General features: G+C 49.5%; 3 protein-coding genes across 3 annotated transcripts; 1 reads left to right on the forward strand and 2 right to left on the reverse strand.

Annotated features, from left to right (window-relative positions):
- Positions 1-21: 21 nt before the first annotated feature.
- On the reverse strand, positions 22-1,264 carry LOC118513952 (zinc finger protein 90-like). The gene has a single exon (XM_036060347.1). It carries the CDS (start codon positions 1,188-1,190, stop codon positions 57-59), a length of 1,134 nt encoding a protein of 377 aa, XP_035916240.1. The 5' UTR covers positions 1,191-1,264; the 3' UTR covers positions 22-56.
- Positions 1,265-1,462: 198 nt separating this feature from the next.
- LOC118513955 (nucleolin) lies at positions 1,463-3,746 on the forward strand. The gene is made up of 3 exons (XM_036060351.1): positions 1,463-1,882; positions 1,957-2,742; positions 2,814-3,746. Exons 2-3 carry the CDS (start codon positions 2,008-2,010, stop codon positions 3,150-3,152), a joined length of 1,074 nt encoding a protein of 357 aa, XP_035916244.1. The 5' UTR covers positions 1,463-1,882; positions 1,957-2,007; the 3' UTR covers positions 3,153-3,746.
- Positions 3,747-4,435: 689 nt separating this feature from the next.
- Positions 4,436-7,966, reverse strand: LOC118513922 (RING finger protein 10). The gene is made up of 4 exons (XM_036060289.1): positions 7,157-7,966; positions 5,312-7,083; positions 5,126-5,245; positions 4,436-5,062 (listed from the first exon to the last, which is right to left on the reverse strand). Exons 1-4 carry the CDS (start codon positions 7,224-7,226, stop codon positions 4,655-4,657), a joined length of 2,370 nt encoding a protein of 789 aa, XP_035916182.1. The 5' UTR covers positions 7,227-7,966; the 3' UTR covers positions 4,436-4,654.
- Positions 7,967-13,689: the final 5,723 nt, after the last annotated feature.

The raw sequence follows: 13,689 nt of genomic DNA on the forward strand, positions 1-13,689 counted from the left end.
CCAACGAAAGCCAGAAAGATACGTGCAAACCTTAAAGCAAAACATTTATTTTCTGCTCAGCTCAATGGCCGTTTCTTCTTTCGCTCCTTTTTCGGCCCCGTGCATCGTAACAGATGCCGATTGAGACTTGTCTTCCTGCTAAATTTGTGTTGACAATTGCCGCAAGCAAACGGATACACGCCAGTATGTCTTATTTCGTGCCGCACTAGATCCGTGCGGTAACCAAATTCCTTCCCGCACTGGCCACACTTGAAGGGCTTTACATTCGAATGCGTAACCATGTGATTTTTCAGATTAACGGCGCAAACGAACGACTTCTCACACACCGAACACTGGTGGGTGCGTTTGCCCGAGTGGCGCATCTTGTGAACGTTGTAGTTATGCTTTCGGGAAAACTCATCTCCACAGACCTCACACCGGTACGGTTTGTAGTTGTTGTGCAGGTGCACGTGAGCTTTCAGGTTTCCCTTGGTCGTGAAGCGCTTTTCGCAGATATCACAGGTGAACCTTTTGCTACTGTCGTCGGCTTTGGGTCGGTTCGTGCTTTGGAAATTTTGCGTAGATACCACGGTAGAGATTTCTTCGGAAACATCGCCTTCCAGGGGTACTTCCGCATCGGTCGTATTATACGCGACTAAGCTCTGTTGACCATCTTCAGCATAACCATCGGGCTGCTCTAGGCTGTCGTTCATCAAATATTCCTCTTCGCAGTACTCTGGTTGTAATAATTCTTGCTGCAGAGCCACTGATCCATCAACATAATCCGACTCGGTGCCAGTATTATCGCTGTAATCATCCTCCTCATTATCCGAGCCGTAGGCAGCCTCCGTTTCATGTATCGCTTCAGTTTGCTGTATTATCTCTATTTCACACAAATTAGGCTCGGTTTTGATTTCCTCGCTCGCTGTTCGCTCCACAATCGAAGGTTTATTGTGAAGCAATATTTTCCGCAGTTTTCTATCGGAGGAAATACATTTCTCCCGTATGCGGTAGGCCGCCACCATCGCCTGAAGGCAGCTATAGCACACCGATTCTGGTAATCCATCCTTCCGATCGATCTCTGTACCAGCGCAGGCGGAAATGATCAATGCTGGAGTTAAGTCCGGTGGTAATGTGACGTTCGTTTCAAACAAACACCAAAAACTGTTCACTTCCTCTACACAAACGCGACAAATTTCGGACAAATCCATGCTGGTTCAGGAAGAACGCGCATTCGTTTGTTATGGCTGGACGCAAACTGGTTTGATTACAAACAATACGTTTTTGAAGAACTGTCAACACTCCAAGCAATGCCAAGATTTATAGATAAAAGCTGTTTCGCTACTAAATGATCTTCGAAGCTCTTTGCTAGGCCATTATCTCATATTACAAGATTTTAACAGAAAACCTTCTCGTTTTCATTTTCCTGTTACCAAACGTACAACTCTTTGCGATTTAATTTGAAATAAAAAAGGGGTTTGCATTTTTTCCACTTCCAAATATTTTCCCAAATGCCCACCGCTCTCTATTCACCTCGAACTTTGATACGCAAACGGAACTGTCAATGCGAAAAGAAAACGGCATCAAAAGGCCAACAAAAAAAACTTCCTACGAAAAACATGGAATAAAAACTGGTGTAAAATCGCTCTCGAGCTCCTTCACTTTTCCTTGTGCAATATTTGTTAAACATATGTAGTGTGGTTACGAACCATAGTTGGGGTTAAATTAGTTCAAACGGAACTGGAACCGTGAATTGGAACCGTTCATCGTTGCGTCGTTCCGCATTCTTGGATCGGGAAAAAATAGCATCAAAGCAGAAAGAGATAGGAGACGGTCGTTAATCCAGCGTAACCGTAGGGGAATTTGTGCTGAAATTCCTGCAGTGTCCATTGCGCAGATAGAGGTATCTTATTCGTGAAATTTTCATAAAAAAACGCGAGCTCGATAAATTATCGATAGTGTTTTGCTCCTTTGCAGGCAACATATTTTTCATAACTCACACCCTCGCTCCCTGTTTACCACCGCAACATGCGCAGCAGAACGGAGATGGTAACCACAACCCTGGACGGGTCCGATTTTGAGGAAGAAACCGATTTCGAAGACTCCGAGGAGGACTGGCGACCGGAAAAGGGAGACCCGAAAGCGCTGAAGCGAAAGACGCGTGATATAGTGACTGGTTCGGGCGGTGGGGGTAAGCGCGGTGGTAGGGGTCGCCCCAAAGGCGGTGCGAAGCGTGGCCGTAAACCGGCCGGCAAAAGTAAAGGCCAGAGCAGAAGACGTAAGGTTGACGACGAGAACGACGACGACGACGACGATGATGATGAGGACGAGGACGACGAGCAGTTCGATAGTGAGGGCAGCGAATCCAGCTCGCCACCGGTTCCTAAAAGGGGGCGAAAGTCCACGACTGGCACTCCACATCGTGCGAATGGTAGAAAGAGCGACAGCAAGACACCACCCTCCACATCGAAGGTACAGGTGAAGCTAAGCCCAACGACTTCCCCGGTGTCCGGTGGATTGGATGCTTCCACAGGTGAACCGACGATAAAACCGATCCAACGAAAGGTTGCCAACACGTCCGGGAGCTTTCCGGACAAGAGCGGCTACCTGAAGCTGTTCGCTTCGCGAGCCGATCTGGAGGAGGGCATACGGGACAATCTGAAGGTGTGTCTGTGGCGCCGGGATGGATCGAGCTTGTTGCAGAAATACTTTCGCGATAAATCGATCGATGCGAGCACGCCACAGTTCATTTCCTCAATGGTGGTAAGTAAAATGAGGTTTACGTGGGTTGTGTTTGAATGCGATTTTTAAAGCCGTCCCCTTTCTTTTCACAGTACTCCTGTTGGGAGGATAAACGAGCGGACGAGTACATGGAGGTGAAGGTACGCTGTATCGAGCAGTCGAAGCAGCTGCGCGTACAGATAATCGATGTGGACGCAACGGAAAATCGAGCGAAGGAAGAGTATCAGAAGTATATCGAGAAGTACGGGAAAACGATCGATTCCGCAGTGAACCAATCACACAACGATGGCGATGGCGATGGCGATGAGGCGGGTGAAGGAGACGAGCAGGAGGAAGAAGAATACGACGGAGAGGAACACGACGAGGAGGAGGAGGAGGAGGAGATGCAGGAAGGTGTGGAAGGCAGCGATGAACCGTCCCAAGAAGAATGAGCACATCCAGCCCGCGACTGGACCTCCTGCGAGAGATAGTTGAAATCCCGTCATCTAAATTAATTTATCATCCTTTCGTACCAGTACCTCGTGACTCCGATTGATGCTGCTGCTGCTGCTCGAAAGCGCAGGATGCACAGGATTCGCAAAACTCGTGCGAATAATCCTGCGTTAGCAGCTTATCTACTAAGCGAAAACGTCTTCTATCGAAAATACTTGCACACACACACACACAGAATCACGTTCTAGGCACATGTAGCATTAAGAATCGCGACGGATACTCGTGTAAATGTTCACATTTTAAATGTTAATGTTTAATTGGAAACTGCCGTCGTACACTTGACTGAGTAGCTTGGTGAAATTCGTAATAATATATATGTATGTATGTATACATTTACCCACGATGCACACACGCGCGTCAGCAGCCAATGTCTGCAATATGTCCGGAGCAAGGCTGATCGTAGAACAGAACAACTGAGTCTCGATCAGCGTGCGGGCACATGGGATAAACGGTTTTCGATGTTTCGAACGTAAAACAGAATGAAATTATCATAATAAACGATTCATTGTTTTAAATGGAACTATATCTATTAATCACTTGGATTTGAGGTTTATTATTTTCGGTATGAACCCCCCCAGGCGTGGACGTGTGCCAAGCATGATGCCCGGAGGGTCGTAGTCGTTCAAGATGCTTCCAGAGGATTTTTTCGTCTAAGGAGTCCTCGTGGAAGGACCTCGTCTTAGTCGAAAGGATCTCATCTTCCAGATACCTCGTATTCCGGATGGCTCTGGTTCCGGTAAGTAGGTTCAGAATTGGTGTCTGAATCGGAATCAGTTCCGAAATCGGACTACCTGGTAGACGAAGGGACCTTTTCCCTACCACGAGACTTCGTAACTGAAGGTGATCATCCCTCATCAACCCTGCAGCCGCCATTTCCAAGTCACTTCCATCTTGATACTTCACAGGCGAAAGGCCATAGTTGTCCAAGGTGTCTTGTTGGACGGTTAAAAGTAAACTATCATAAATGATCCTTCCTGTAGGCTATATGTGTGATATGACGCTTGGTTGTTATCAAACGACCACGAGCTAGTTTGTCACAGTAATTTATTGTTTTTCTATACGAGTTAAGGTATATTTGATGTATCTCTCTAGATCCGTACCGCACTCGATTGGAATTTCATTCCGACAATGGCGCGTAGGAAACGAGCATATTTATCGTTCCGTTGGCCCAGTATATATGTACGATTTTAATTCGCTGATACAAAAATAAAAAAATCAAAACTAAATTTAGCATAGGAAGCAATTTTAAGCAATGTATACATTTTACCAAGAAGCAAAACCAGTTATCCAAAATTATTTCATAGACTTCATAACGTACCAGAACGAACCAAGGGAAATGGTTAAAACTTAACAGAGTTATTGTACACACAGAAGACGCATTGAAGAAACACAAGCAGCCGTCAGTAGAACGAACATCATCATCGTTCATCCGCCCGGCATCTCAGTTCAGATTCATGCCGGATGCAAACAGGAGCGTTTTTTTATTCTTCTTACGCTTCCCACCGGCAGAGCCAGCTCCCGAACCGGAGCCGGAAGCAGCATTGGCCGATTGATGGTTCGGCTGGGAAACCTTCTTCTCCAGTGCAGCCTCAATCGCTCGGCCAAGATTGTTGTTGAAACGCGGTGCTCGTGCCGCAATAAGCTCTTCGTCCGTTTCATCCTCATCGATATCGGAGGAGGTTGGTTGGCGCCAGCCACCGGCAGTACGGGAAGTCGAAGCCGTCATACGGCTGCCCGTGACTTGTACCAGCTTCGGTGCTGGTGCTGAGGGGGCGCTGGAAATGGATGACGATGCTCCCCCTCCTAGCGTGGGCCAGCGATGACTCGACGAAGGTTGAGTCGATACCATCTGACGTTTAAAGGAGCAATGTTTAAAGGGTACAGCTTACGAAAAAGGCGGCCCTCCACTTACCTTCGACCAAGAAGACAGCACGGACCCACCAGAACCGGGAGAGCTCGAAATATCGCTTGCAACCGGACTAGTTCCGGAGAACGGAGTTGAATCATCCGGGTACGACTCGGACAAACCGCACTGAATGGAGAGATGGGAGAATAGTTAGAAGGCATTCCAGTGCATTCAATGTGAACTGGCTCTTACCGAAGGAAACTGTTTGGTCGAGTCGATGGAAATCCGGGCCGATCGTGCCATCGCTTTGCCCAGTTGACGCTCGTTAAACTCAAAAATCTGCTTCTCGCGCTTTTGCTCCGCTCTGGCACGCTTCTGCCGTGTCCGTTGGCGCAGGCTCAGCTCGTCGTGGAACAAGCTCAGTACCTCGTCCGATACGAGCCTTCCGCCACCGTCAGCCGATGGTCCAAAATCCAGCTCAACCACATCGAACTGAGTGCAGACGGGCAGATGCTCGAGATACTTCAACCGGCGGCGCAAATTCTCATCCATGGAGCACGAATCTTTCTGCACCACGCGACCCGTAATGCGGTGCGGACTACGGTCCAGACTACCGTACATTGCTTGCAGCATGCGGCTGTTAATGGAGTGCAGAAACAGCGGTTGTCCGTCGAGCGATTGGTAGAAATAGTAGTGCTGACCGGCACTTTGCGCCGTTGGGACGATGTCAATGTCACCGACGGTGAAATTACTCTCCTCGTCGATCATAAAATCGGACGACGCTTCACTCGCACCATCGTCCGCCAGCGCATTACTGTCCGCCAGCTGCAGCTCAGCGGGGACGCTATCGTCTGACATTCCACGCACGAGCGTCTTCTCCGCCGGAATGGGAAATACGATCGCTTTAGTGGCCATCAAAGTGGCACGCCTTTCGCCAAGTATGTCAAGCGCCTGCTGCACAAACATGTTTTCTGGTGCTTCCGCACCATCGGACACAAGCTGATTTTCTAGCTCCGTTTGCTCGCGCTCCATGATTTTCAACATCTGCTCCGTGTCCGTAAGCAGCAACTTGGTCAGGATGCTGTTTCCAACGGTTGCATCAAAGTGTGGAATCGCCACACCGGTCGGACGGGACAGCCCCAGATTCAGCTCATCATTCACCTCCACCACCTTCATCGTGCCCTTCTCGCGTCTCATCAGTTGCAGCGTAACGTACTCTCCCATACCGAACGCGTGGAACGGTTTCGATACGGCCGATCGCAGATCCGGCAGATGGATCGCTTCGTAGCAGATGGGACACTTGCGCCACGTCTTGTCCGACAGTGCGAGATAGTGCAGAATGCACGGCCAACAGTACACGTGACCGCATTTCGTCATCTTTGCCGCAACCGGCGGATACAGACAGATCGGACACTGCGGTTCCTCCGAGCTGAGCACGTGGATTTGTTCCACCTTGCCCCAGTCTACCAGCTGATCGGGTGCGCCCAGCAGCCCTTCGTAGTCTTCCCCAGCGCGTACCACAAACTGGCAGTTGGCCTGCAGGAACTGCTCCTTGTTGTAGCGACCGTGCGACTGGTTCGTTAGCTTGCGAATATTGCCCGTGCGCGAGAATCGTACCGGTTGGTCGCGATCACGCGGAGCGTAGTGATAGTTCAGCAAATGATTCAGACTCTGCTTTTTCGAGCCTGGTGTAAACACCGAATGTAGTTCACCACGTACGCCGGTTGGCGTCGGGTTCGGTCTGGCCGTTGCAGCTAATCCGGTGGTTCCGCCAACGGTCGATTGTTCTTCAGCCAGCGAACCCGACCCGATGTCGCCCTCGCCAGTGGTGTGAGGTTGGTCCGACGCACGGACGGCTCGTTGCGACCGTTGCCTAGCATCGTAGTTGTAGTTGCTTTGATTACGAGTTTTGTTCGCGTTCGGTACTTTACCGGTGCTGGCACCGTTCCGATGGTTGTTGTTGTTGCTGCTATCCGATTGTTCACCGCGACGTTTAGACTGCCGAGGCCACTTAACAGAAACATCTAAAATGAAAAAAAAACATAATTTTACAACGAGCTCTTCCCCGGAATCTAGGACAAGCCGCTCGGTACTAACCTTGATTTTTCTTCGTCTCAGAAATCTGCCCCTTGGACAGATTCTGATTGGTAAAACGATTCTTCTCCATTGAGAATGGTGGTGGCTGACGCTACAGCTTGCAGATAGGACGATTCGCAAATTGGGGAGCCTTCTTCCTGGGCTTCGATGGTGGAGCAGGCAGCGCGACGGATTCGGCTGCTGCTGCTGCTGGTGGGGGTGCTGCTAGCGCTAGCGACGACGACGGCGGCGACGGAGAGTGAAACTTGTTCCTTACGTTGCGGCATCATTGTTACTTTTTTAGTTTGCCATGTTGATCACCTCTCAAAACAAAAATCTGGAAGAAATACTTCTTCTTCTTTTGGGTTTTGGGAAAAAACGCACGCACAATTCCAAACTCTGCTAAAAAGCAGATCAAGTGCAAACGCAGCTCTCTCGTTAAGTTGAGGCGCTTTCGAGGCACAAGACTTTCTAGCTGTCGCTGTATTATTTTCGACTGTTGGCCGGGTCTTTCGATTCTTTTTTCTTTCGCACGATCACGAATATACGCAGTGACGATAGGGTGGTATTGGGCAGGGTGGTGTTACACGGAGATGAACACGTACAACTACAGCAAAGCCAAGGGCACTTTTCGGGCAAAGCAATCGACGTATTACGGACAATCTTGGGGTGGATACGAATTTGGAAACACTAAAGCCAAATTTCAGTCGAGTTCCACCGATGAAAGCACGATGGGTGGCAGGGAAATTTGCTGCAAAATTTTCACAACAGCACGAGCACCGTCGCGACAAAAATGGCGACGAAAATATGTGAAATTTTCAACTCAACTAGGCGCGTGTAAACATCCGATCGGCGATGGTCGAACGTGGTTGAAGTTTCGAACATGGATTGTATCTTCGAATTTTAGTTCAAACAAACCGTTACAGCCCAATAAGTGGAATTATTGTTATGGTAAATCAGCTGTTCGCCTGTTGTGCACCAGAGGCGAGGTACAGCGCACAGGCCAACAAATGCACATCAAAGCGATTTAACAAAGTTATGCTGTCTTTTCGTGTTGGCATCATGCTAACTAGGATCGTGAAGGTCGTTGCAGAAAAAACTGATTTTGTGGTAAATTGAAGTCACTTCAAGTTTTGGCCGGTATGATTGGCTGCACATTCAGCGGAATTGTGCTTTGCGTTTGACTTTACTGCTGTGTTGACTGGCGCTTTCACGATGGCGGGGGAAACCCGATGAAAACACAGCAAGCACAGAAAAACACCGTTGGATTGCAGCGAATGTGTCGAATCGTGCGCAGCCAAAACGGTGAAGCGAGTGGGTGAAGTCACGGATTGAGGCCAAAGCTCTCGAAACCTCACTAGCGTCACTAAAAAACGGCCAGAGCTTGCACCGCGACATCGAATAGTACTCGGTACACCAGTGGACAGCCCCCGGGTACTGGCCCCGGTTGGCCGGGTAAGTCGTCGTCGACGTCCTTCATGCAGGCGGGAACCTTCTTTGGGCCTACTCGGGACTCTCAGGACACGTTCCCAGTACTACCGGGACCGAGGGCATCGAAATTTGTTAGTAAAAGAATCAACCGGTCGATCGGGGCCGCAGCAATCGGAGGAGGTATTGAACCCGTTGGGCTGTACATGCGATCGACCAGGCGCTGCTGTTTCGCTGCAGCATAGAGCATGCTCGGTGGGAGGTGTGCTTGCTGTGGGAAATGTTCAAGCACCCCAGCATGACTCGTGCGCTTGTGAATTGGATGTACTGGTTAGTAATTTGTAAGCTTAATTTTTTGTAAACCTTAAGTAACATGGAATGAAATATCCTACGTTCGATGAATCGATTATTTTGAAGCTTTTTTCAATCAAGTTCTTAACGAGAACTTTAAATTTTAAATAGCCCATGCAACACAATAATAATGCCGATTCGATTACAATACTTCCCAGCGCACGGGAATACGCTTACCCCGCCAAAGTTCAATGACCCGGAGGACGAGCCGTCGGGCACGTTACGTCGTCTGGGCGAGATTTCTCAGCCGGTGGCCCCAACGCCGACGCGACAAACTTTTGTTATTATAAACGAGGGTCAGGTACGGGCCGCAATATTATACCAGGCTGGCAGGAACGGTGCCCACGCGCCGACGGGTGCCGGCTCAGATCGGTCCTCCCCACTCTCTGCTGTAGTCCGATCGAGACGAGCCCCCAAGCAGCAGCGCGCCCGTGTTGGAGCTTCCCTTGGTTGGTTGGTTGGTTGAGTGTGTGGGTTTGTGTTTGTGCGTATGAAGGAACAGTAGTGTGCTGATTTTGTCTTCAACACTTCTGTACGGCTGATGTTTTTCTTCAAGTACATTTCTTGAGTTGGGGCTATTTTTGCTAATTTTTTTTCGACAGAATTTCGTCCAAGTATCCTCCTTCAGATTTCCTCTATAATCTGATCCATTTACCCAAAATCTTTTCTGTATGTTTTGGGTTGCACAGAATCGATTTCTTGGCGAAAGTACGCACTGCACTGTATGGCCCACATTGGACCGTAATCAAATTGCAGGGCAGAGTCTGTAAGAGAGTGATAGCCGATGGTCGGTTCCCTGCTGCCGGAAAGAAACGGACATTGTTTGAGTTTCTATTGCCGTTGGGTGCAATAGGGGCACAAGCACGCATGAGTATGTACTGCACCACTGGCTGTGCTTCCCACTTGAGAGAGGTAGTCTGGGCAGTGCTGCGTGGTCTCCTGTACTCCTGGTCGATGTAACGTTTTGTTGACGGTACAGCTATAAATCACACGCGAATATGAATGTGGCGCTAATATGATCAGAAGCTGCTATAACCGTGTCGCTATGTTACGTCGGACTCATCGTTGGAAGCAATCGCTACGCTCCCCATCCCATGGGTATCGAAGTAGCACACGTGTGGCGTGAAAAAATGTTTTTTTAGCCGCCGACTACTACGATTGCGATTCGTCGTGCACTACGGCGCGCCATCGCCAGGTCGCCACTAAAACGTCAAAAGAAGAGAGAAAAGTGTCCCCAAAGATAACAGGCGTCTAGGGATCGGTGGAGCACGACCCGAGTTGACAATCCGGGCGACAAAAATTGTCAAGTGAAAGCGAACGTCCCCCCAATCGTCGTCCCCCAACATTCGGAAAGCTTTGCTGTTTTCACCACTTGCGAAGCGTGTGTCGCCGCGAGCACGTGGGTTGACATCGTGACGTGTCGTGGCGCAATTGTTGGAGCCCTGGTCGGGCCTTCTCCCCCCATTCGCTTTGTAGCGTCACGATAGCACCGTCTCCAATCTTAAGTTCCTACTACTACTACAACCAACCACCACCATCACCACAGTGACCAAGATGCGATGGGGCTGCCGACGAAAAAGAGGTTTCATTTTTTAATCCGTCCATCGCTACCCAGCGCTCATATTTGTGGCCCGATGTGAGGAGATTCCCCGAAGATTCGGTGTCGTCTTTGCGTCTTTGCGCGATACGTCGTGGGGAAACTGGATGATTAGAAAGAACCGCCCCGAAGCTCCGCCTCGAGATGCGCGATGGCGAAGGCAGCCAAGGTGTGGGGGGCGGTTCTTAGTGGCTTTTCCCCGTTTTCGTGAGTAAAGCGCGGCTTGTGTAATTGTTAAATAGTAAGCGCCGTTACGACCAGGGTCGCATCGCCATCGGAGGTGGACGCGTTGTGCCGCGATTGTGGTGTTTCGATGCGTCACCAAGTGGGGTGGGATCGATGCAGTTGGGTTGTTGCAAAAGAGATGGAGTTAATCGAGTTCGCAATTTTTCGTTCATTTTCCAAATTTCGTAGAGTGAGTTTTTCCTTGGCAGTACAAGCTCGAAAGGTCTTGGACTGCACCGACGAAGTTCAACTGATGGAATTTCCAATCGATCATTACGGTCCCCAATTCTTCGGCAACGTTTCGTACAACCCAATCGTGGTTGCTCAACCTCCCGCAGCTGGTTCGGGCTCTGACCAGGGGAAAAAGATTCGAATTTCACCTCCACCATAGAAACGCGCCTAGAAAAATGGTCATCGACAACGAAACATGCGCTCTTTCTACACCTTCATGCAATTACAGATGGTACTGGCGTCGAACAAGGCGCCCGGATCTCGCTCCGGATGCAATTCGTGTACTCGAGCACTTGAATATTGAGAACTTGTTACCAGGTCACATGCTGCGTCTGCAAATAGGGGTAAAATTTGAACAAGTTTATCTTAATTTAAAATACCTTTTAATGTAAGCGATTCAATCATTTCATGCTGTTGTGAGATTGGAAAAATCCCACTAGTTTTTTTTTCATTTTCATCCCCTTTCACCGCCATAATCCAATCAAAGCCACCGAGTTTTCCATCCTCTGCTTCGATGCTCCCAGTCTATCAGTATGTTTCTGTGTGTGTGTGTGTGCGCGGGCGCTGTGAAATAGAGAAGGTAACGGAACGTGAAGTTTTTCTATTTCCCACCGGCACAGTCCCTGCCTTCTCGCATCCCATCTCCCCCCTACCCCCGTTTTTCCATCCGGTGAGATCTTTTCGGATTCCGTTTAGCACCCGTTGGAGGCCCGCCTTTTGGCATCCTCCTGGCGGCCTACTCACCTGGGAAAAGTTTTATCTCATTCACTGGACCGAGATGCTGGTTCTCACGCATCACTCTATCGCAGCATCTCCAGCGTTACCGGTATGCCCGGCAACGGCAGCGGCTGGTTGGTTGCGGCTATCGCCAGCACGACCACCACCACTACTACCTGCTACGGGACGCGCATTCGCAGCACACGAAAGACGCGCGTGTAGATAGAACGCTCGCAGTTTCGTGGCCGTGTTTTTTTTTTAGTGTGTGTAGAAAAGCGGGGCAGCAGAAACACATTAAGGGGAGCGACAGCAAAAAGCGTCGAGTGGGGTCGTTTTCTATTCGTTTCTATCTTTCATACTCACCTTCTTGCTAAATCCATTGCCAGGCACACAGGCGAACGAGCAGGGCTGTGTAGTGCTGCTTAGAAGGTGATTAGAAAAGCGCGCGCTACTGCGCGTTGGCCGCGATGCGATGCTTTTGTGGTTGTATGTACGGACGGAGGCCTTCGTGCGCGCACGTGTGTTTGTGTTCGTACTCGTTCGGCGGGGGGTTTCGCTTATGTTGCCGCGGCAGCGCATCGATCGATTTGTGTGCGGAGTGTCTTCTCCAGCGATAGAAAACCAGGCACACACACACACACACACACACACACGCGCGTGCTTGTTTCAAACACGTTTTGCCGGGTTTGTTTTGATGGCTAGATGCGGGTACCTCCACGGCATCCTTCGACGCTAGTTGTTGCATTAGAAGGTCGGATCTTTCGAGCGTTTGTTTTCCGTCGGATTGCCCGACTCGAGGCCGGATACTCGGCCCCTCCATTGCCCGTGTGTGTGTGTGTGTGATTAGTTGGGGATATTGGACGGATTTTGTCCAATCCCTCAGCTGCTTTCCAGCTTAATGCCATTCTAATACGCCCTAGCGTTCCGTCTAACGCGTCTGCTACGAACGGAACCGAAAGGGAAGCTAGCAGCGACTGCGACAGCAACAGCCCCCGGATAACCGAAGCCGGTTTGAGCTGAACTTAATCGGAATCTACCCGGCGGACAGACATTCGCGGAAGATGCTGCCAGCGAGGGGATCCGCGTTTCGTTAGAAGCGGCACGGTTACCAGGGCTTCCCCGGAGCAGCGCAGATAATCCTTCTTTCGTTCGGATGCTTCTTTCTACAGCGCACTTTCCATGAATGTATTTAGAAGGGGGAGATGCGCTATGTTCAGAGCATTTGGATTTTTCCTAATTGTCTGAAAAAAAAAATGCTCAAGAAGGTACTCGTACCGCAGTGATTGAATATTTTTATTTTTTTTACTTTACTGCAAATTAAATCAAGAAATAGATTGATTCTTTATTCACGATAAAGCGAGCCCCGAAAGAGGCCTTGTATATATTTTGGACATTGCCATGAAATTATTCGTCAAGATATCGTTGATTTCGGCAATTCCCCAGCCACGTGCTGAACCTCACAAAGACCTGCATTATTCATTTGAAAACATCCCCCTAACGGCACGGGTCCAAAGTGCAAAATTTCCCTCGGCACATGGGCCGTTTTTCTTCAAGTTCACCTGCTCCATATCGGTCTTTATCTGCCTGTGTACGCTGTGCATGCATATGATGCTGATTTTTCCATCCCAGGACCACGCCACAACAACAACAACAATAAAAGAAATTGAGAGAGAGAGTTAGCAACACCGACCTACCAGGGTCGCATGGCCGATGCTCGAGCGCGTCGGGTAGCGCGGCATGTTGAGATCTCCTCTAATCGACGTTGCCCTTTCGTTGCTATGGGTTACCCACAGCGCGCCCGCGGTGTCTTGCGTATAAGCGCAACAGCAAAAGCCATCGCAGCGCACACGCACACCACTGCACCACGTGGTAAACGGACCGGTTGCCGTTCATCTCTATGCGCTGTGCCGGATGGTTTCGTTTTTCCAGACACAGGGTGACCCACGCGTAACGCCAGCCGATTTCTAGAATTCGTTATGAAACTATTATGAAATTGAAATTATAT

Source organism: Anopheles stephensi, chromosome 3 (genome assembly GCF_013141755.1).
Source record: "Anopheles stephensi strain Indian chromosome 3, UCI_ANSTEP_V1.0, whole genome shotgun sequence".
In the NCBI taxonomy this organism is placed as follows: domain Eukaryota; kingdom Metazoa; phylum Arthropoda; class Insecta; order Diptera; family Culicidae; genus Anopheles; species Anopheles stephensi.

Coding starts and splice junctions, on each gene's coding strand:
- LOC118513952 (XM_036060347.1), bottom strand. CDS start 1,190: ATGGATTTGTCCGAAATTTGTCGCGTTTGTGTAGAGGAAGTGAACAGT.
- LOC118513955 (XM_036060351.1), top strand. CDS start 2,008: ATGCGCAGCAGAACGGAGATGGTAACCACAACCCTGGACGGGTCCGAT. Junction 2,743..2,813: donor AGTTCATTTCCTCAATGGTG/GTAAGTAAAATG, acceptor TTCTTTTCACAG/TACTCCTGTTGGGAGGATAA.
- LOC118513922 (XM_036060289.1), bottom strand. CDS start 7,226: ATGGAGAAGAATCGTTTTACCAATCAGAATCTGTCCAAGGGGCAGATT. Junction 7,084..7,156: donor TGAGACGAAGAAAAATCAAG/GTTAGTACCGAG, acceptor TTTTCATTTTAG/ATGTTTCTGTTAAGTGGCCT. Junction 5,246..5,311: donor CGACCAAACAGTTTCCTTCG/GTAAGAGCCAGT, acceptor CTCTCCATTCAG/TGCGGTTTGTCCGAGTCGTA.